Below are 22,556 nucleotides of genomic sequence, written 5' to 3'. Positions count from 1 at the left end.
GACCTGCTGAAACACTATTTTTTTTCCAATACCTTAAAAAGCACAGGTAAAACAGAAATTGGCCTGTAATTGATTACATTGGTTGGATCACCATCTTTATAAAGTGGCGTGATACGTGCTAATCTCCATGCGCTTGGTACTACACCTTTCACCAGAGATGAATTGATCAAATGTGCTAAAGGCCGTAACATATGACTTACTGATATTTTGAGTATGCTTGCAGGAATATGATGAAGACCAGTTGCCTTGTTCAAAGGTATTGTATTGACATGCTTTAGAATGTCTTGTTCTGAGATCTCCTGAAAACTAAACACAGACGATGCTTTTTCCATAAATTGTTCCATGTTATTACCAAACAGTTGCGCTTCTTTACGTTTTTTTTTTTTGCAATACCTGTGAAATGGTCATTCAGATGAGATGCAATATTTCTATATCCACTGACATCTTCGCCTGAGACAACCAACTTATTAATAGAAATATTCTTTTTTTTTTGTTCGGAAAAACACAACGCAAAGATTTCCACATAGCGGAGGGGTTACCCTTGTTATCTCCGATCATTTTAGAGACGTATAATTGTTTGGCCATTCGTATCATGGATGTAACTCTATTTCGAAGTTGTTTATACATGTCCCAATGAAGCTCAGATCCAGACTTTTTGGCTTGCTTTTTCATCTGGTCCCTTTCTCGAATCTTACTTAATACATCATTATTCATCCATGGTGTGTCTCTTTTAGTTTGACTCGCCTTTTCCGAAGTGAAACATGTTTGTCGAGAATGAAATTGAATTTTGAGACCAATAGTTCATTATGCTTTTTCTACATCACTTTCCGCAAGCACGTCACTCCAAGACACCTGCTGCAGGTCTTCAATGAATTCGTCTTCACGTAACTTCTTAACACTTCGGCTGACTACATATCTATGGTTACCTGGCTGTGGTTTGGTATTACCCCAAGTAGCCATGACCATAAAGTGATCGCTTAAACTCAGGGGTATTACATCACAAAATGATATTTTCTCATGATTTGAGGAAAACAAAACATCAATTAGAGTTGAGGTTTTAGATGTAATCCGACAGTCCGAGTAGGCAATTCAACGAATTGTTTCAGCTCGTGCTCTTCCGCTATTTGCAATAAACGTTTGGTGTGATGTGCTGATGGCACTTTGTTAAGATCAAAGTTCATGTCACCCAAAAGAAACATAATCAATGCTCTGGGTTTCAATATTCTCTAAGAGATTTTCTACTTTATCAAACATATCGATATAAGAATATGGGGGTCTATAATAGTAAAGCACAAGAAATAGCTTTTGTTTTGGTAAACAAATTTCGATACACAATAACTCCAGTTTATCATAAGAGATATCCTGTCTCTTTTTATATATTACAGACTCGTGAATATATATATCAAGATACCTCCACCATTTCTGTTTCTGTCCATTCTGATGCTTGCATATCCTTCAATAGAAAATTCATTATCAGTAATAGATTGGTCTAGTTTTGCTTCAGAAAGACGCAACACATGGATTTTATTTGTTTTCACTATGTGTGTTATTTCATCAAAAAATTTTCAAAAGAGAGCATACATTCAACTGTGCAATGTTAAAACCAGGATGCGAGTTTACATGCTGAAATATAACTTCAGGGTTTTGATGACTGATAAATCTATCTGTTACAGTTTATCAACACTTTCCTGACTGATAGTTACATATTCATCATCATTATCATTCAACTTATCTATGTTTCGAGGTAGTTCATTCATCAAACACGCATTGCACATCCAATCTACATCAGAATTGAAAAGTTCATGAGAAGCTCCCGAGCAGCGGAAGTGTGCCCATTTTAAACAGGAGACGCAAAGTACACCTTTCTGATTAGACCTGACTGACTTGTCACATGATAAACACGGAAATTTAACAGCCATCTACAAGACTAGTGTATATGATAATATACAAAACTAATATGTAAAAGTGTTCTGATTCTTTCAAGATCTACCAGATGTCGAATGTTCACTATCTTGCTATCCCTTGTCAGTGCACGAATTCTGCCGTCATTGGTCCATACTCTGGTGATCGAGTCACATCTCAGAGCCTCACGGACGAGTTCTTGCCTAGATGATGTCAGGTCTTCGCGAATATATATCGGGGTTCTCTTCAGCTTCATTCTAGCGGCATGTTACACTTTTTGACGAACATTGTACCGCGCAAACTTGATGATCAGTGGCCGTGGGTGATCAGCTCTTCATGTCTGAGGTCTTTTCGGTTGAATCCGGTGTGTTCTGTCGAGGTCGCCTTCCCCCACGTTGAAACCGAGGTCGAGTTTGGAGTTGAGAAGATCGAGCACAACGTCATCGCTGATTTCGTCCTTCTTCTCCGGCACGCCGTATATTCGAAGGCAGTTTCGCCTTGAGTACTGCTCTTGTTCCTCCTGGTAGTTTTCGCTGTCAGAGAGCTTTTTCTCCAGTTGTTTGACTTTTTTCTCGAGTTCATTCACTTCTTGTTGCTTTTTCTCGACGTCCAGGTTGACTGCCGCATACACACTTTGAGATACCCGCGGGTCTATCAGAGCCGCTGCGAGGAGGTCAACCAACTTTGAAAGAATTGGCTCAGCACAAAGGACTTCTTTTATCTGGTCTTTGAGTTTCATTGTGTGACTCTCGTCGAACTTGAATGACGCATATTCCGGAAACATATTAAAAAAAGAAACATATAAAAAAAAGAAAACATGGCGGTCCCTCTTCGTAAATTTGGCTCTCTGTATAAATGCTAGAGAAAATGATGGAACCTACTTAAATGCAAGCCTGTTAAGCGTAGGTCCCAAATTCTGAACAGAGGGTACAAAAACAAATGAGGAGCACGGGTGCAACATAGGACTAAAATATAGAAAACAAAACTGAAAGGCAAGGATATCCGTGGAAATCACAGATTCTTCTCAAATGCATATAGTGAAAACAAACAAATAACCACATTCTGCAGAGGTATGAACAGTTGTTTTAGCAATGTTAACAGTATGGTGTGATAATAAGATTTGAATAATGCTGCAAACACTCAACATGCAGGTCCTCGTGCAGAAGAGACATGGGAAGCCTTAATAAGGGAGAGAGAACTTGCATGTACTAACACTTCAAAAAAGATTTACCAGCCAGTAGCAACGACGTGAGTGCAACAAAGCCAGTTGTTAACGAGTTCCAAAGTCTATACACTAGGAAGACGTATAATGATTTGGTGGAATTTAAGAGCGCAAACAGCAAGGCTCAACAAATTTGAATGACAACAACCAAGCACGGCAGCAAAACGCGCATAAACAAGGTAGAAAGAAATTTTAATGATCGTACGCAATTTAATTTTAATTTGTACTGGGAGAGCATTCCAGTATTTCGGTCCTGTATACAATTGTTTGTCAATCGCTATATATTTGTATACTGTACATAAAATGACAGTTTGATACATTAATTGTACAGTATTATGGCTTCGATAAAAATGGGGCTTATGACAAGACATTCAATTACCTTGTATACTTTCATTTTACTTCTATTTTATGTCACTGTTTCATCGCGTCTTTTACATTTTAAGACTTAAATCTATTGTTTTTAATAGTAATGTGTGTCAACGGAGTGCGTCCTCACTGTAGATCTTCATGTTTCACTCTTTTAAAAACACGATGTCAGCCATTTTGAAATCACACGGCTATTTGTACAATTATTGTCAACTCATTCCTAGTCTTATGTCCTGTCATGCAGATGGAAACATCATGTTTCGAATGATGGAGGGAAAAAAGGGTTGGAGGGAGTAACAGTCAGTGAACAGTTGTATTCATGCTATGGAAACTACACTTACCTTCGTAACACTTCACGTTCATGTTGAATCTCACAGGGTAGATATATATACCATAACCGTAGCTTCGTCCGATGGGTAAGTGATAAAAAGGGAGAATACTCTTTGTCTTTCACTATCACATTCCGAGAGGTCATGTTTGCTATTTCATCAAGTCTTTCGAATCCCACCACAATATTGTTGATGGAATTGAGGGTATAGAGGATTCTCCTTCCACGGGGTGCCTGCAGAACCCAACTATCATGGTTGTCAGCGCAGGTTCGGTCACACCGTATCTCCCGTTCTGGAATCCCCGAACAATTTAGACTGAAATCTGCGTGATGATAAGGATAACAAAGGGTTCACGTAAATCAATGAATTATGAGAATAGTAATAAAAGGAACAATGAAACATTCCTCAAGTATTCGAGCTGATGTCAGTTCGGTGACATGATTTAAAGCACCGAATCATGTACTATTTCTTACCAAATTCTTTGAACGCATTCGTCTTCCTGGAGGTAATAGCCCATTAGTTAAGTTATATATCGTTTTTCTTTCAAAAGCGTAGCAGATGAAAAAAAAATGATAAAGGTTAACTTAATAGAACCTAATTACTCGTGGGAATTTTTAGAACAGAGGTTCAAGCATATCTGATATAACATCCCATTCTTGTGTAAAGACTGACATGCTTAACCCGGTGAAGTGGTCCCACCTCACATCCAACTGGACCCCATGGAAGACCAGCTTAACGTAGTTGAATATGGGCTATCCAGCCATCTTCTCAGATGGAAAATGAACAAACAAACAAACAAACAAACAATAAGAACTGAGAAAGAGAGAAATGTGCGAGGTATGTCAATGATGGAATGAAAATTGAAAGGTATACCTACATGTATTAGTTTCCAATGCTGAGGACTTCATAGAAGGATTGCAAAACATGAAATGAGCAGAAATCCATACAAGGAATATCATTCTTTCCTCCATTGCGAAAAAGGGGGAATCATAGCACAGCCACTGCAGATAACTCCGAAATACCAGCACGCTGTTATTCAAAAGACTGAAAGTCGGTGTAATGTTCCCTTCAAACCCTACATGCAACCGGTACGTGGAATAAGAATGAACGATAATTACTGTTGATGGTACTGAGCTGATTGATGACGTTGGAGTATTAAAAAGTCTGAGTGCGCATGAGACTGCGTTCGAGCAGAATGAAATTGCAATTATCTCATAAAGTTGTCTGGGCTTTCAAGGAAGCGATACAGGAGGATCCACAGCATACAGTCACTCGAGAACGCCAATCATTAGTTTCAGTAATGTAACGCCCACGCTGTCGTTTGAGATATTGTATTGTGTCACGTTATTATTACAGATCTATTATCATATTTCTGTGATAGTTACTGAAATTCATGGGATACTTTTGGACTACATTATTACTGGCTAAGTGCTTCCAGCAAGCTGAACGACTCCATAAAGAATTGTGCATGTTTTGAACATGAAATATGTAAAACAAAGTGATAAACAAAATTCTTGAAGGTGGAAAACTACTTTCGACACTTAAACAAATTCACAAAGCATTATCTCTTTTTCTTTACCTCCCCCCCCCTCTCTCTCTCTCTCTCTCTGTCTTTCCATTTCTTTGGCCTATGCATTTTAGATTATTTTAAATGTATGATAGTCTTGGTGCAAGAAGCTGAACCCGCCTGTTTTGCTTCTTTTTTTTCTTTTGTGAGTACTGGATTCAAATCTGGATGATAAAGCTCTTTTACAATTGAGGGCTTTGAAATATCAAAGGACAAGTCCACCTTCATGTGGATTGAGTGAATGCAGTAATATTACATCAGTGAAAGTTTTGGGAAAATCGGACAGTCAGTTCAGAAGTTTTGATTTTTTAAAGTTTCTGCTCTGTCACTGCAGGATGAGAAGACTATTACAGCTTGTGATGTCACATGTATAGAACAATGTAATGAAAATATAAAGACATTTCAACATATTTTCACTTTTCTCGCATCGTTAAAAAAAAAACCCAAAACACTTGATTTGCCTCTTTCAGAAGGCAGGGGGATAATACAGGTTTTCCCGCCTAATTTCATCAGATTTTCATTCCATTTAAAAATGTGATCATTCAAGTTCGAGTGAATTTTTGAATGATCACGGAGATCAGCATTCAAGAAAGTAACTGGTTTATTCAATGTATAATCAGCATACAATTTCATGAGTTTCTCAAATAAACATGTAAAAAGGGCGTTAGAAGAAGGTTAAGGAATTCAAATTTACGATAAGCAATAAGGCAAAATTTTTACAACATATGGACAGTCTTTTTCGTTGTTTCTTATATTCTTTGTAGTTACTCGTCTATTTGAATATGCACACTTAATGTATTCTGAAAATGGGACTTTTGCCTTGTGTAGGGCCTATGAAAGCTCGTTTAACTCTTTGAAACACTTATTATGTACATTACATTCATACACGACCCTGACGCTGCTAGAGAAGAGTACACGTATACATGAATATCTCGAATACGGACAGAATTTATGGGCGAAGCTTTTGACAACTATAGCAAGACTATATCACTGGAGAAACCATTGGGTGAAACAGGTCTACAGTTGAACCGACTGTGGCAACTTATGATATGGACACGGGGAAGGTGTGAATGGAATCAAAATGTAAATTTGAATGTAGACAAATTTTGAGATATAGCCATTCTCTTAATGTTACATCGATACTGTAAGGAAGTAATTTGAACGTGGAAGACAAAATTATTCACAAAATACAGTAGACTAAAACTGAATAAATGAAACTTTGAAATTAAAATGTAATTGTGTACAGCAATCCAATGTATTGCAGAGAGAAACCAGAAAGGACTCGCAGAAATGCATGGGAACTTCTTATGTTGATTGAATTTGATTTTTTTTTGAAAGTTGTATTCCTATAAATGAAATTGAAACTGGTAATTCTAAACTTTTGAACGAATTGCCCGATTTTCCCAAAACTTTCACTAATGCTCTCTACTAATATTGCTGCGTTCACTCAATTCACACAGTGGCAGATCCAGAGGGGGGGCGTACCGGGCGCCCGCCACCTCTTTATTTGTAGTTAAAACAAAAGAAATAAAAAGGAAAAATGAGATGAAACCCGGAAGTAGCACCAGACATATTGTTTGCGCCCCCCCCCCCTTTACGGAATTCCTGGATCCGCCCCTGTCACATGCCTATGAAGGTGGACTTGTCCTTTACAGATGGTAGCCAAAATTGGCGCATAAAATGACGTCTTGCCACATTTTCTTTTAAATTGTTGAAAAGGGAGAAACAAAAATTAAAGATTTTCTTTACATTTTTAATCTCGAGTTAGCTGAACCTGTATCTGGATGTAGCAACTTTTGCATCCTTGAGAATTATGAGATATTCAAGATTCAGAATGCATGTAGTACCAGTTTGTTTTAAGTTATTTTATTTTTAGCATGATTATGTTGAATTTATGATATTATGATATGGATAGTCAGGCCCGTTCCCCCTCGATATGGAAAATGTCTGCAGAACGGATGACGTTTCCAGGAGATCTTTCCTGCTCTGTAGAGTTATGTGAACACATAATATCCCTACTCTGTCAGTGCTGAGGAAGAAAAGGGCTCGAGTACACGTCATGAGACCTCTTCAGCTAATCGGCCACTCCCTGCGCGTGCGTAGATGTCCAATCGAAAGCGTACTAGCCGATTCCCAAGGCTTTTAGGAAAGTGGCACGAGCGAGTACTTACATTGTCGATCATCTTTCAATTCATTTTTACCACAACTCACACACACACACACACAAACACACACACCCTCGTCCTGTACCTATCAATACACGAATGCACACACGTACATCTATTACACTTCAGTTAATACTTGATATTTATCAAACCTTCCTGCTTACATTGAGATTATGACAGCTTTATTTACACACAAAAAATACATACATATTATATATATATATATATATATATATATGTATATATATATATACATATATATATATATATATATATATATATATATATATATATATAAATGTATATTGTCTTTAGAATCTGAAGGAAAATATGGTATATGCCTCCTTATGTAAATTATGAGGTGACACGAAATTTGCTCCTGCGACAATTGTTCCCGTCTCATTATCTCCCAGGACTTAGGGCTCAGGTTTGGGTTGTGATATTAGTGTTTTAGGTTTAGTTTGATGTGAGGATTAGGATTAGGGTTAGGGTTATGTTTGTGGGTAGAATTTATGTTTAGCTTAGCGTGCAAATATTTCATGGCGACAATTGTCATAGGAGCAAATGTCAATGAACCATATCATAAACCTTCCCATTTCCTACCTTTTTTGACAGCATTTTGTTTCCCTTCCCCATAATTGAATTGCTGTTCTAACCTCTTGCAATAACTGAATACAGTGTAGCTGATTCTGACCTTATTAAACATGTTAATTCTTTCAAAGGTCCCTTCAATACCATGTACAGTGTATGTGTACACACATTCAAACATACTCACACACACACACACACACACAGGCGTAGCATGCATATACACATCCATACAGCTTCAAATGCTGTACATCCACGCATCTGGATGCAAATAAAAACATATGTATGCATCAGTTACAGATCAAGAGGAAAGACACATTTGATAAACTAATAAGATTCGCCAATACACCATGGCTGTGGATGTAAAGACACATAGTTTTTAATAGAAGCAGGAAGCTTGTAGCAGTCCTCTGACCAAAAGTTCATTTGGATATCATGTTCCAATATATCAAAAATAAGTTAGTTCGGAATACTGTTCAGTGTTGCACATTCAATAACCTTTAAAGTCCAAGCATTTGCTAGACAACTTCTCACACTTGAGATTAGAGGGGAAAAAAATCTACACTACATCATCTATACAACTCTTAATGAAACACTATCAGACGGGCTAATTTTGGCACAAATTACTTTACGCGCACAGACAACACTATGAAAACTGACAATGTCAACAACTCAAAAAATGCCACTAAGTTACACTAAGAAGTTACACACTAAACTGCACTATTTTCTTTTCTTCTTGATACAGTGTACCTCCACTAAATAACGGCATCAGTAACTAATGTTTCTTGTTATTAAGCTTCTTGTAATTGTACGAATATGATACAATGTATTTTCAGTGTCTTTATAGGACATTAAGAAGTAGCACTGCAGACACTAATTATCTTTGTTACAATATCATCTAATGATTACTTATTACCAGCGTTGCTTTCATTATTCAAAGTCCGGAATTTTAGCTCTGGATGTCTTCTGATCATGAATGAAATTGTGCCAGGTATTTCCTGATAACACGAATTCCGGTACTGCATAACATCAGACAAACTATTATTTCCTCTGTTTTCAATCTAAAGAACGATGACTTCTTTGCCCTTAATTCAATTTGACAATATTACATGTGAAATCCATACCTGAAATTACTTTATACAATGTCCCATTGAGATTACCATAGTTATGAACATTGTGTATACAACATTCTGGGTTAGTTGAGTTATCAAACGTCCCTCGCAGGTCCTACTAAAGCTCTGAATAGTGTTCGTTGCTTTCTCGCGTTTCTTACGTCAGCTCACTTGTTCACTTTCACTGAAACTTATTGACTTGTAACTTGTTTCACAGATATCACCGTAATGATGACAACTTATAGTAAACATTACTAAACATTGGAATTATCCGAAAGACCATCCATTATTATAAAATATTATGACACATTTTATGTTCTCAAGCATATTTCTCATTTTTGGTTGTTGTTGTTTTTTTTCGTTTTTGTTTTTTTTTTGTTTTGTTTTGTTTTTTTAATACACAAAACCAGCTTATTCAGAAATATAGCAAGGCACTTGCGATATCTGTTTAGTCCAGCCTGGCACGAAGAATGAAATGCCAGAAAACCTTTTTATAATTCACGAGCAAATACGTGTGCCGTCTACATTGATACCACTAAAGTCTGACGACGTAATTTACCTTAGATTGTATTATATATATTTTTTAATAGTAGGGTGGGAAAATGAGACTATTTAAATGATGACATGTCCTAGTCCAAGCTAGAAACATGATGAAGTTCTTGCGTTCCTATAATTTTAAATTGCATTCATTTACCAATGTACTTCGGTAATTATAACCCAACACACCTGATCATCGTGCATACACAAACGTCATGGTAGGAAACAGGTATCTTCAATGAGGTATACAGATAGATCATGTACCTTTGCAGCGTATCGAGAAAACACTCCAAAATAACATCCATTAATACAGTGTATAAACATGAATGTGATTTGTCCTGTCAAGGATCCCACTTGTTGCTATAAGTCCTTAGTGTATTTACAAATCAAGTTTATCTTACATTCATCTTATAGTAACGATACCAATATGAGTTTTCACAAATGGAGTTAATGTGTCACTAACACGAATATTGCAAAGAATGAGTTTTGAATGATGACAATGATGCTTTATGTATAATTTTCATCAGTGGATAATGATAAACATCACAGGTTATAATTATTTTGCTTTGCGTTCGTTCATAAATATTACTTTTGCTTTTCACTTGAATTCAACCTGTTAAGGACGAAGGTCGAATCCTCTTTGAAGGCTCTCTTCAAAAAGGCATTTGTTCTCATACTTCCGGGTTATACTGCATGGTTGTAATTAAGGTTTATAAAGCTTAAATGATTCCCTAACGCTCCATGACGAATAGTTCACAGATAATTTAGCCAAAATATAAGTTGATATATTAGAAGTTTTGTTAGTGCGCACCTTCTTACTATTTTCGGATTAACAAACCTTCGGAATAACAAACCTTACATTATTTTTGGATTAACGAACCTTTGGAATATCGAACTGTTTTTCAATTTCAGATTGAAGAATTTCCGGACGAACGAACCTTATGATCAACAAGCCATTGGAAATCTGAACTTTATTTAATTTTCGGATATTCGAATCTATTATTTATTATGTTAGGATTAACGAACCTTCCAAATTCCAAATTTCATATCATTTTTAGACCAACGAACCTTCTGAATTACTCCGCAAATTTTCGAATTAAGGAACCCAATTTAATTTTTAAAATAACAAACATGTATTTAAAGGGAATTTGTGTGTTACGGAATAACGAACATCCGGAATGACGAACATTACCCATCGTAATCCCCAACTATATTCGTCGCTGTTGTGAAATTATTTTAATACCAGTTTCCAAAATAAGTATAAAGGCATCTTTACAGTTCTGGTTCGCGAGGAATACTCTCATACACTGTTGAATTGAAGTGATCTTCTGTTTGGGGGGAAATTTCGTTTTCGTACAAATCTATCTTTGTGGAAGACAAGCTGTTGTGGCTCTCACAGCCATCATTGACGCTTTCACCAGGATCTGCTTCTAAAACGAGATAGCCATGTTCATCCATCTCATGCTCCACTCGTGACCCTCGGGTCATTGCATAATGGCCAAATTCGGCATTTCCTTCAATATTCCAGTAGGTAGGACAGCACTGCGGTTCTGGAATAGGCGCGGATTGTTCGGAAGCTGAGGGAATTTCGTGGTAAATTGACGATTGGCATTTCCCACATTTGTCATCTACACCTCTGGCCTGAATAGATGACGCTATGCTGATTTCTTTACCACATGGTGACACACTTGCTTTAGGTTGAAATCTAGTAGCTCTGTGCAGACTGACATTGGAAAGGAGGTAGCCGTCTTCATCAATATCTTCTTCCTCTTTATTAAAATGCCTGGATTGAAGAAATATTACCTTCTTCTTCCCTTTCTTCTCTGAACCTGACATGTCCATGTATAGTGCTTTCGTGTTATCCGCTGCCTCATTATTACACTCGTGTTTACCACCCTGGTGTATGACGTCATGAGGACATGATCTAGTGTATGCTGAACCTCTCCCGCTCCTCTGTCTAGTTTCACGAGATCGGTCCGTTGAAGATGACGTATGACCCTGTATCAGGAAACCCACAAAAAAAAATCGCCAGGAGGCATATCTATATGAGGATAGCTTCTGAAAAGGGAAATATAATTACTCAGCAAACTTTCATGTTTCCTCATCATCAAAATACATGATTGGAAATCAAAACAAACAGGAATGATGCTTTAGAGAAAAGGAGATCCGAAAAATACCGTCTATTCTAGTGCAATGAGTCAACTTATGTCGACGATTTGTGTGTGGACTAAGTCGACATTCAAAACTAAAAAGCAACTACAGGTACAGATTGTCAGATAGACGTAGATCTCGGGGCACTTAGTTGCATTAGTTTAGCATGATCATATCAAAATATCAAAGGTACCGCTGACTGAAATATACAGTGGACTCCCGTTATAACGAAGTCCTCGGGACCGGCAGTTTTCTTTCGTAATATCGAAATTTCGTTGTAAATGAACAGTGTTAAACAATTAAAAAACAAAACAAAACATATAGTGGATAATTTTGCGGAATTGTATCATAATCGTGTTCGATATAACGAGAGTGCAGTGCACTGTAATCACCTACGTTTGCTCGATGGAATGAGATAAAAGAATTTGCTCTATATCAAAGCCCGCAACACGCTCTGAATTGAAATACACTCACACACACACACGCATACACACGCACACACACACACACACACACACACAAGTTGAGGGGTTTCTTGCTTTCTGTTCCTTTTTGAAGAATGCTCACCCCCTTAAGATATATATATATATATATATATATATATATATATATAACACTTTCACATGTAAAACCACAACCTGCGAACCCGAATTTATGTGTCGTTAATCACCTCTGCTGAGTTCTCATACGTGTTTTCTCGGTGACCGATGGCGCCACCAGATTTGTTGTCTGGATGTTGAGGCAAAACATAAGTGTCGATACTGGTAGAGTGCAATAAAACAACGCCGTCTGTTGAGCCTGGTGTCGAAGTGTTCAGAGGATTCAGCTGCGACTGCTCTTCACTTGAGTTGACATTTGACTGACCAGAAGCCTCTGTACGCCTGTATTACATTATGTAAAATAAAGAGGAAAAACGTTAAGGAGTGAATCCATACTGTCAAACTGGAGGAGATGTAATTATAGACCGCTTAAAAAAATAAAATAAAAATAAAAGAGTTATGAGACATTATTACTACGTAACCATAAATTAGCTAGTATAGTTTAATACAAAAGAAAGTTTTAACTTTTTGTTGAAAGTTTTGATGTGATTAGAATTCCATTGAGATGTAGCTTTCCTCTTTATTTTCAGTTTAGATTTGATTATTGTCATTATCAGTATGTTACAAAACATCATCAGGAGAATGCAATGATAGGTAAAACAGCAAATTCTAGCTGAGATGTTTTCTCCTCTATTTGATCCCTTGATAAGGTATGTTTATTCAGTGTTCACCGTTGTATTGGTGGTGAGATTTTGCGAAATAAGTAACAAAAATATCGTTATAATGACAGAATTACAAAATCAGAAATTCGATTCCCATTGACTTTAATCATACTGTTGTGATGACCTGTTACCACTAAATAAATAAACCACCCCTATTCCCTTTCCCCATATAATAGTTTGTATTAAAAAAAGTCACCTTTTCTTTTGATGTTTCCACCAAGCCATTATCATGGACAGCATGACAAGAACGGCGAAAACAACGCCGAGAAGGGTTCCCAAGATGTACGTAATGAAATTCATCCCACAAAGTTCGGTATCTGGTTCGGTATCTGGAAGATAAATCATCTAGTTATTCCATCGTCACCTCGAAAGCCAATGGAGGAAGAATTTGCTCTCGCAGTTTTTTTTTCTCTTTAATGATGACTATAGGCAGAAATGACGTTTGTTTTTGTTTTTCATAATCAGATCAAATCATTATGAAGAGAAATAGTTCTATCCCGTAACCTGGCAAGATTTCTCACTTTGCTGAATTATCGCAGTATACTAACATAAAAAAATTAATTGTTTTTGCTGTTGACGAGTGACTGTTAAGATAGCATGAGATGAGAGACTTCAGAAAATCAGATTATTCGTGCCCGGTTTGAAGTGTTGTACTCATAGAAGTTCACACACTTGACGGAAAGAGCATAATTATGGGAATTATTACACAAATTCGTATAAGCAGATTCTGAAGTGATTACTGTAGTCGAAATGTTTATCACAACAGTTCCCAAGTCCCTGATTTACATTCAGGCAGAGCATTCAAACCTGACCAAAACTGTAAACGAATAAGGGATTAACAAAATTTTCTGTAAATGTTTACTTTGCATAGGCAGACGTAATGTACTTGATCGCTTTTGTAGGCCATATTCACGATTGGAGCTTTTTCAACTGTTCAAGAAAATGCATTTCTGTTCGACCAACGCAATGTGTTCTATGACAGTAACGATACTACGAAGACCTGATAAAGTCGCCAGACATAATATGTTTTCTTCAGTCCCTGTTGAAAAAAAGCACATTACAACTTGCCATTTCTTCATGGACAATGGGTATTCTGACTTTTGAATATGCATCGTCTTTCTGTCTGTCTTGCTTTACTGTCTGCGACTTTCGTCTTATAATGTGTTCATTGAGATATGAACTCAACTCACAAACTTTCATATAAAAAAAAGAACTGGGCCAACGCTTTATTGATTCCAATATTATTTTAGTATCAGACTTTTTTGTCATCATAAATAAAGCAGTAGCACTTTCATACCTTGAATTTAAATTCAAATAAAATGATGTCGAATTTACCATAAATTGTCACCCGTGGTTCGCTTTTGCCATAAAAACATGTTAACAAAAGGATTACCCTAAATTGTAGATCAATTGCAGCAAAATAGTTTTGACGAAATTACTGCCAGTGAGAAGGGGAAAATGCAGTAAAAAAAACCCACTTGCTATATGGGTTGAATTAATTACTAAACTCACGTGACGAAGAAGTTACAGTAACTGTTGTCTCTCCAAATGACGTCAGAACTTGAATAGTCGGTCTATGCCCTGTGCATTTTAATCAAAACACAGGCAATACTGACAGTATATACTAGTACATGTTGATGGGAAATCTCCTAATCAGTTTGTACTTTTTGTGACAGCACTTTTCTGGGCAATATTACAGTTTTCACACTTTCCAGATCGACAATACGTACATGCATATACAGAACAATTCTTGTATCTGTCAGATATCAGACTTATTTGCATGGTGATCAAAGTACAACAGTAACTGTTTGTAATGTAAGAGTGCTCACAAAGGAGAAGTCGGCATTTTATTGAATTCATGAGATTGTCCTTGTTTTCTAACATGTATCAAATTAACCGTTGCAGTCAAATGAAATAATTCTACATTAACAACAACTGAATTTCGAGGAAGATGAGCATTTTTTTAAATTAATATTTTCGATAGTGATTGACATTATCTTTGACGTCATCGCTGCTGTTATTGTCACGGTTTTTCAAAAGCGCTTTGAGGCTGGTCGAGATTGTGCTTCATGAGCATGCTATCATTATCTATTATTATTATCATAATAATCTTTAGGACATTTGTTATTACACAAAAATTTTGTTCATGCGGATATGATGCGCTGTAATTGCAAGCCTTGGTACTTACCATTAGACGTGTTTTGCATACTTTGTGTGGGCTTTATGCTGATGTTGACATCCTCCCACTCATCGTCTGTGAACAAAAGACCCCCACACAAAAATAGTGACAACAACATAAACAGAATTCGTCCCACAGCATAGCATAAAATACCACTTAGACTTAAAATGTTGTCTTATTGAAACGTAGTGATGAAAGTGCTGTAGTAATCTGTCATGAATCACTTGTTAATGTTAAAATACATTCATCCTCTTTTTGTATGTTTTCTAATAAAGGCGGGAAAATATCCAGGGGCATTTTCAAAAACGTATCATTCTCATGAACATAAAAGACCGAAATAAGACTAATCTTTCCCAATGGTTTACATGTTAGGGTATAAGATTCTGTGCATTCCGAGTTGTATGATTTTAATTTAATAAGTCTTGAAAGATACAAACGCATTTGATTTACTTAGTTCAATTCTTCAATCAGATGTGGAAGTACTAATTCAATGTCGGTACAATCATCTGTCATTGTTCCACACTAATTGATGGGAGATCGGTTTGAAATACTCCAGTGGTAATCAAAGATTAGACAAGATTATACTGAAGGATGTATTTGCACGTCACACCGTTAGTTCCCTTTCTGGCTTCACCATGTTCACGGCAAGACGGTGTTGAAGTGTTCCAAACAGGGAAGTAGGTCGACCGCCCTGGTAGTCCTACACACTGCATTGTCGCACTCCCGTTCACGACGAATTCTTTGCCACAAGTGAGAGTTATCTTGGACCCGAAGCGTGTGATATTCGAGTCCCAAAGACCGTTAGGCACAATCCCCGGATAATCACAAAACCCGACGGAGACTTTCAATGAGTGAAGAAGGCAGGGATTAACGTGCCATAATGAACAATTATATACTAGTAGTAATATATGTTAATATTTCATTTCATTTCATTTATTTGCAATCATAATAATAATAAAGGGAAATTTATTTCAATATATCTTTTTCCTACAACATAATTATTCACAATGAAGTACCCCCGGATCTCAGATCAGAAAGACCAGCACACACACACACATGCACACACACACACTAACACACACTAACACACACACACACACACACACACTTTTATTACACGTACAAGGAAATGTATGACTAAATCTAGTCTTTCCAAGCCATGTATAGAATCACTAAGAAATATGAATAATATATTTACCCATATATTATACATGATAATCAATCCTTGTAGTTTCTGTATTCTTAATGTATGATGCCATCAACGAAGATAATAAAAAAAATCAGTGATAATCAATTGATCAGTGAATACTTGAAAAATAACATTATTAAAAGAATCTTGTATTATTTACCAGGAGGTTTGGAATAACTTGTTATTTCAATTAAGAGCAACTACGTGCAATAACAAACTACATTTTATGCCATCAGTGAGGACAAATTTGTGTTTTTATGATGATCATTGAAGAAGCAGCAAATACAGTAGCCACCGAAATATATATATATATATATATATAATGAAGATCATTTTTGATAAGTTATACACATTTCGGAGTAATATGGACATTACAAATATATTTTAAAAAATACTTCTGATACTCACGGTTGAATGAATAAAATTGGTCGGATTCAAGCTGTGTCCTGAGAGGACATGTCCAATTGTGGGAAAAGCTTCCCCCAGAAACGGCTGTTGTATACACTTCCGACTGGAAACACATGCATCCCTCTTGATGCATGACAGCAACGCTACAATCTACGGGGTTTTGCAAACAGGTAGATATACACTCTTCGTCCGAATGAACGCCAAATCCAAAGTTAGAAACGGCCTGAAATTCATGTTCGTTATCCTTGTAGCATCCGAGAAATCCGGGTTCTACGCAGTTACAGAATATAATGATGAAAACCAGCAAGTGTGGCTTATATGATATCATAGTTATCATTTTTCATGTAGGTGTCAATGACTTTAGATGATTAAAATAGAGATAGAAAACATACAGTCAATGGAAATAAAGAGCATATTCAATTTAAGGGACAGGGAATCATCCAAGAAGTGGTATTTTGTCACTGCTTGCTGGCATAATGATAAGGGTTTTTTCTCAGTTTAAAAAAAAATCAAGTTCATGACATGCAAGGTAAACATGTTTGATTATATTAGGAAATTTTTTTTTTTTTGGGGGGGGGTGGAATCATTTCTTTATTCAAGGAAATGTTTAACACACATAACAAGGTCAATTATTTAGATAATTTCAGGTATACATCGAAAGCTGTACAAATCACAATTTAAAGAACATATAATACAGATGACATCCGTGAAAATTATGCGCCGATTTCATCAATATAATATTTTACACTAACAATCGTTATACAATTATATCAATTCCATAAACAAATATATATTCATACAATCATGCAGACTTTAAAACATTTAAAGGGGGATTAAACATTAAGGGTCTCCATGTGAGGTTTTCTTTCTTAAACAGAAATAATTCTGAAAATTGTGTCTATCTTTTCCTTCCAATATTTTGCAACATCAACTTTAATATAATATTTAGTGGGGACCTGCGCACAGGGGGGTTCGAGTGTCAATGGTACTTTACAACTTGAATCTCTGGACGTAATCCTCTGAAAGTCATGAATAGGCCTATTGTGATTTTTTTCGATCTTTTCGATCTCTTTTTCAAAACAAGGGCCAAAAGTGTATTTCACAAGTCAAGGGTGTATATAATTATTAATGGATTCTGTATACGGTATGTCTTACCTCGGCATTTTAGCCTAACAGCTCTGACTGAAGAACACTCGGTGGTTGTTGATATGCATTCATCCAAACGTAGAGATCCTGTACATTGGTATCGAGGACAACTGAGATATTCAATAGTTTCTTAATTTAGAGCTCACGATTTATTCAAATTAATGAAATTCTTAATTGGGAAGAGTTGTTTTTATTGCAACTGATTGACAAATTGCCCTATAATGTACATCGACGTAAATATATGCACGGAATTCGTCAGTTTTTAGTAGTAGCCACGAAAGAATTCATGGGCATACATACTTCGGCAGGATTTGAAATTACGACCTTCTGATCACCGTACAGGCGCCTTATGCACTAGACCACCGAGCTTCCGCCCGACAGTGCTGGTTGTATTCTATAGCATGTAACGGATACTGCGTATTTATTCAAATGAATGAAATTCTTGAGTCGATTTTTTTTTTCTTGTGCGACTGATTGACACACATCGATGTGAATATCGTGGTTACTACTAAACACTGATTCATTAGGTAGTTATCAACGTTTATGTATAGGACGATCTGTCAGTCATTTTCAAGAATTCACGATGTTACTAACAGTCAGCAAGAAATGACCCATGCATGTAATGGAAAATTGCAATAATTTTAACAGTATTAACCGAATAACACGGGAATTTTAAAAGAAATCAATTTATGACAATGAAAATAAATTGCACTATTTGGCAAATATTGAGTGATGAATTTACCATGTGTTTTTAATCGAAATAATCTTGATCTTTCAGTGAGGTATTGTACACTCGAGTACGCATCGAGTACTACGAGTATTAATTTCATTGTCAAATTCTGTAGTCACCGTTCGAACACGATAGGCGTTCAACCCTCCTCCCTGTTGCTGTATGATTACTGGTCAAAATCTGACCAGAGAACTCCTTTGCCGCTGGAAAGCCGATCTCTCTGCAGACCAGTTTTGCAGTTGCGTTGTTAAATCCATCAAAGCAGACATATCGGTCTGATCCGGTGACTAGTAGGCCGTCCAGGTGAGAGGGTCCGTCAACCAGCTTCACCGACGGTATTCCTTGAAGATTAATGAACAGTAGTTTCATGCTCTATTGCTTCTGTTTATTGGTATAGTATTAAATGGAATGCTCTATTCTATCATGGTATGAATATTGAACGAACACAATTGTATTGAATGAGCACAACGTGTTGCAGGGTATCCACGGAGAATGATGACTACGCGTATTGTTACACAAAGTCATTAAATGAAATTCTCCCTACCATGCCTACTTTGACAAATGTTTTATTTACATCAATTCATCAAAAGAGTCGTCGCTGTCAATTCTATTTGTGATATAATCAAGACCGATGAACTTTACCCCGGGGACACTGTGCGTGTAACCTGAAAATGCTAATCGGAAATGAAAGAACACACTAATAAATATTATAATTATATAGTGTAATAGCTGAAGACCTACTTATGGTACCCAGAATGCCTATTTGTCCAGATAGCATATCAACACAAAAAAATGTCTTACAGAAAACTTTTTTTGCTAGGTTTCTAGATCTGTCAACAAAGCTTTAATACAAAATTAATTCATGCAAATGACTTGTTTTGTAAGTCACACTCTATTCTTACTACATCCACTCTGCAAAGTGGCAAATGGATGCCTGAATACAAAACATTGTCCCCTTTACGCGACTTGAATTTTATAAAACCTAGGAGGATCAAGAGGAGTCCAACTGTCTAATTCCCTTTGAACCCATGTCTATATGAAGCCATTAAAGTAAAAGTCGGAGTATGTTCCAAGCTGGATAAACCTCAACCGGGTCTAGGGCGATTATCCCCTGGGCACTTACCCATGCAGGACCCTTCCCCGACCCTAACCCCAATCCTAATCCTGAACCTAATCCTAACCCTAATCCAAACTCTAACCCTAAATCCATACCCTAACCCTAATCTTTACTCTAACCCTATCACTAACCAGTATCTAGCCTAAGGGGGGGGGGGGGGGGGGTAATGGCCCTGATACACCTCAGTCACCGGCCACCGTCTCTCTATGGAAGATATTTGTTTTAATGATGGTAATAACTTTTCGTCATCCCTTGGTATAAAAAATGAGCGACACACAATGGTATAAAGACACGGGAATGCGCGAACAGAAATTGCGCAAAGATTGGTGAAATGAAAATAAACATCACTCGACTGGGCACTTCCAGGCAATTACTTAACATACTAATCTATAAAGAACTGTACTTGGAGACCATGCCATATTAGTTGAATTTGTCGGAATTAAGCGGAAAAGTGATGAAATCGGTTTTCAAACACTCGTCTTTCACATCACACACAGCTTTGATCTATACTTTTGCGCATATTTCTGGACGGAATTTACTTTCGTATCATACGTTTTATCATAAAGGCGAAATCTCATTTCAGTTAATGAATAATAAGCAATATATCTCCTACAATATTCTAGAGTTCGAAATGAATCTTAATTGAGATTGCTCAGAAAGATAGTGCTTTCAAACTTCTGACACTAAAGACATAAGCATGACATTATTCATGTGAACTGGTCTTGTGCCTCTATAGGAAACTAACAGCTGCTTTGATAACTATTAGCCAGGTGGAAATCCAACCTCCCTGGTAAAAACATATAAAAAACCGTTTTCAAAGTCGTGAACACAGGCTGCTATTGTGGATTAATATTGAATAATATTTATATTGCAAGCAATTCATGAGAAATATTATTCTCTCTACAATAGTTTTCACTGAAGTAGGCACAGATACTATAAATGCATAAAGTCAGAAATACAGTTCACGTAGCCACCAAGGAAGAACTTTACAAAGGGAAATAGCCACTGCTATGACGGTCTCAAATCCCTTCAAAGTGTGCACAGAACACTACGAACCCGAAGATTTCCGTCCTTCTTAACACACCCAATGTACATAATTATTCCGAATACGCATTTCACACTGGGGGGGGGGGGGGGGAATACCATCGTATCATTTGGATAAGTGACAAAAACGACAAGACATTATTATATCTATCGACCTGTTCGGTTTGGGCCCTGTTTTCCATGTTAATATCTGTTTCGGCCATAACCGGTAAGCTACGGGATTCCTACCTATAGTTGATTTATGCATTGACGTTTATAGCGATGCATCTAGATCACTGCGTACAAACCATCGAATAATCTTTTCTTCTCATTGTGGAATCTCGCCAGTTACTGCTGACATAAGTTACAGTGTTTGGATCCCTGAGCAAGTCTTTGGTGAGTGAAAGTTCAATGTCATACACACACACACACACACACAGAAAAAAATCAAATTCCATGAAAAGAATAAGAGAAAAGAGAAAGTAATTAAGCGACAGTAGTGAAAATCACATGCAGAATATATAGATATTCGTATTTATATACTCATGCAAATAAGGCATTATAACTATACACAGTACTTACCCCCGTAACAAGTCACGTTGATCTTGAATTTGACTGGGTAGGTATATATACTGTATCCATAGCTTCACTCGATGGGTAAGAGATAAAGTGGAGGAAAGCTGGTTTTGACCGAGAATTGGGAAAGAAGTCTTCGTGTTTGATATTTCATCGATAATATTGAATATCGTCACTCTGTTGTTAATGGACTCCAGGGTAGAGACAATTCGCCATCCAAGAGGTGCCCGTAGAATCCAACTATTACCATTTTTAACGCAGCTTCTGTCACACCATATCTCACGTTCCAGTGGCTTTCCCGAACAGTTTAAAGGAAATTCAGCTGGAGATTAAAAAACAACAACGCAATGATAAACAGATCTTGTGGTATTTTGTTTTGTAAAAAAGAGAGAAAAGCACAATGAAAATATTTATAGGAATAAGGATACTGTATTCAGCAAAAGCTTCAAAAACAATCTACCCCACTTTCTATTTCTAGTGGTTCTTTCGTCTTTTTAGATGTCATAAGACAAACATGTTGTAGACTTTAACAAATGTATCTCAATGAAAATTGTAGTGCTTTTAGTACTTTTGAAAGTCTGAGTAAAATTTTAGGTATACATACCTGTCGTTTGTAAGTCTAGCGCTGAAGAATTCACGAAAGGACAGCAAAAGATGAAACAGGCAAACCAAAACCAACCGGACTGCATTCTTCCTTCCATTGCAAGAAAAGCAATATGGAAAAACGATATCTGACTATGATAATTCTCAGAAGAATGCCCACGCCAAGGCAGTCTAATTTACTGCATAATGAAGGTATACGATATATTTGTTGTTCTATTTTCCTTCCCTTTGTTGTAAAATGTAGAATTGAGCAGTGTCCACTTCTGCTTATTTTGTGCCTGCTGATGCCATTCAAAAAGTAGAATCAGATTTGCTCAAGTGAGACTGCGCAACTGCACGACCACTCCCTGCGTTTACCTTTCGAAGTTGAATTGTGATATCTCTT

General features: G+C 36.8%; 2 protein-coding genes and 1 long non-coding RNA gene across 3 annotated transcripts in view; all 3 read right to left on the bottom strand.

Annotated features, from left to right (window-relative positions):
- Positions 1 to 22,556, bottom strand: part of LOC139744660 (uncharacterized) — a 134,163-nt gene that overhangs the window by 81,623 nt on the left and 29,984 nt on the right. The window lies entirely within an intron of this gene.
- Positions 11,061 to 16,213, bottom strand: LOC139744373 (uncharacterized). The gene is made up of 6 exons (XM_071654817.1): positions 15,990 to 16,213; positions 15,389 to 15,454; positions 14,713 to 14,781; positions 13,397 to 13,529; positions 12,610 to 12,820; positions 11,061 to 11,786 (listed from the first exon to the last, which is right to left on the bottom strand). The coding sequence occupies exons 1-6, from the start codon at positions 16,090 to 16,092 to the stop codon at positions 11,061 to 11,063; spliced, it is 1,308 nt and encodes a 435-aa protein (XP_071510918.1). The 5' UTR covers positions 16,093 to 16,213.
- Positions 19,002 to 22,300, bottom strand: LOC139743922 (uncharacterized). Its single transcript, XR_011711791.1, has 3 exons — positions 22,173 to 22,300; positions 21,575 to 21,890; positions 19,002 to 19,193 (listed from the first exon to the last, which is right to left on the bottom strand). It is a non-coding gene; the product is annotated as an uncharacterized lncRNA (long non-coding RNA).

Source organism: Diadema antillarum, unplaced genomic scaffold, assembly GCF_040938485.1.
Source record: "Diadema antillarum isolate AM-2024a unplaced genomic scaffold, OU_Dant_1.0 scf00000035, whole genome shotgun sequence".
Lineage (NCBI taxonomy): Eukaryota > Metazoa > Echinodermata > Echinoidea > Diadematoida > Diadematidae > Diadema > Diadema antillarum.
Note: the sequence above shows the minus strand (reverse complement) of the source record. Positions and strands in the feature narration are given on the sequence as shown.

Coding starts and splice junctions, on each gene's coding strand:
- LOC139744373 (XM_071654817.1), bottom strand. CDS start 16,092: ATGCAGTGTGTAGGACTACCAGGGCGGTCGACCTACTTCCCTGTTTGG. Junction 15,455..15,989: donor AGCCAGAAAGGGAACTAACG/GTGTGACGTGCA, acceptor TTTTGTTCACAG/ACGATGAGTGGGAGGATGTC. Junction 13,530..14,712: donor TACTGTAACTTCTTCGTCAC/GTGAGTTTAGTA, acceptor TTTATCTTCCAG/ATACCGAACCAGATACCGAA.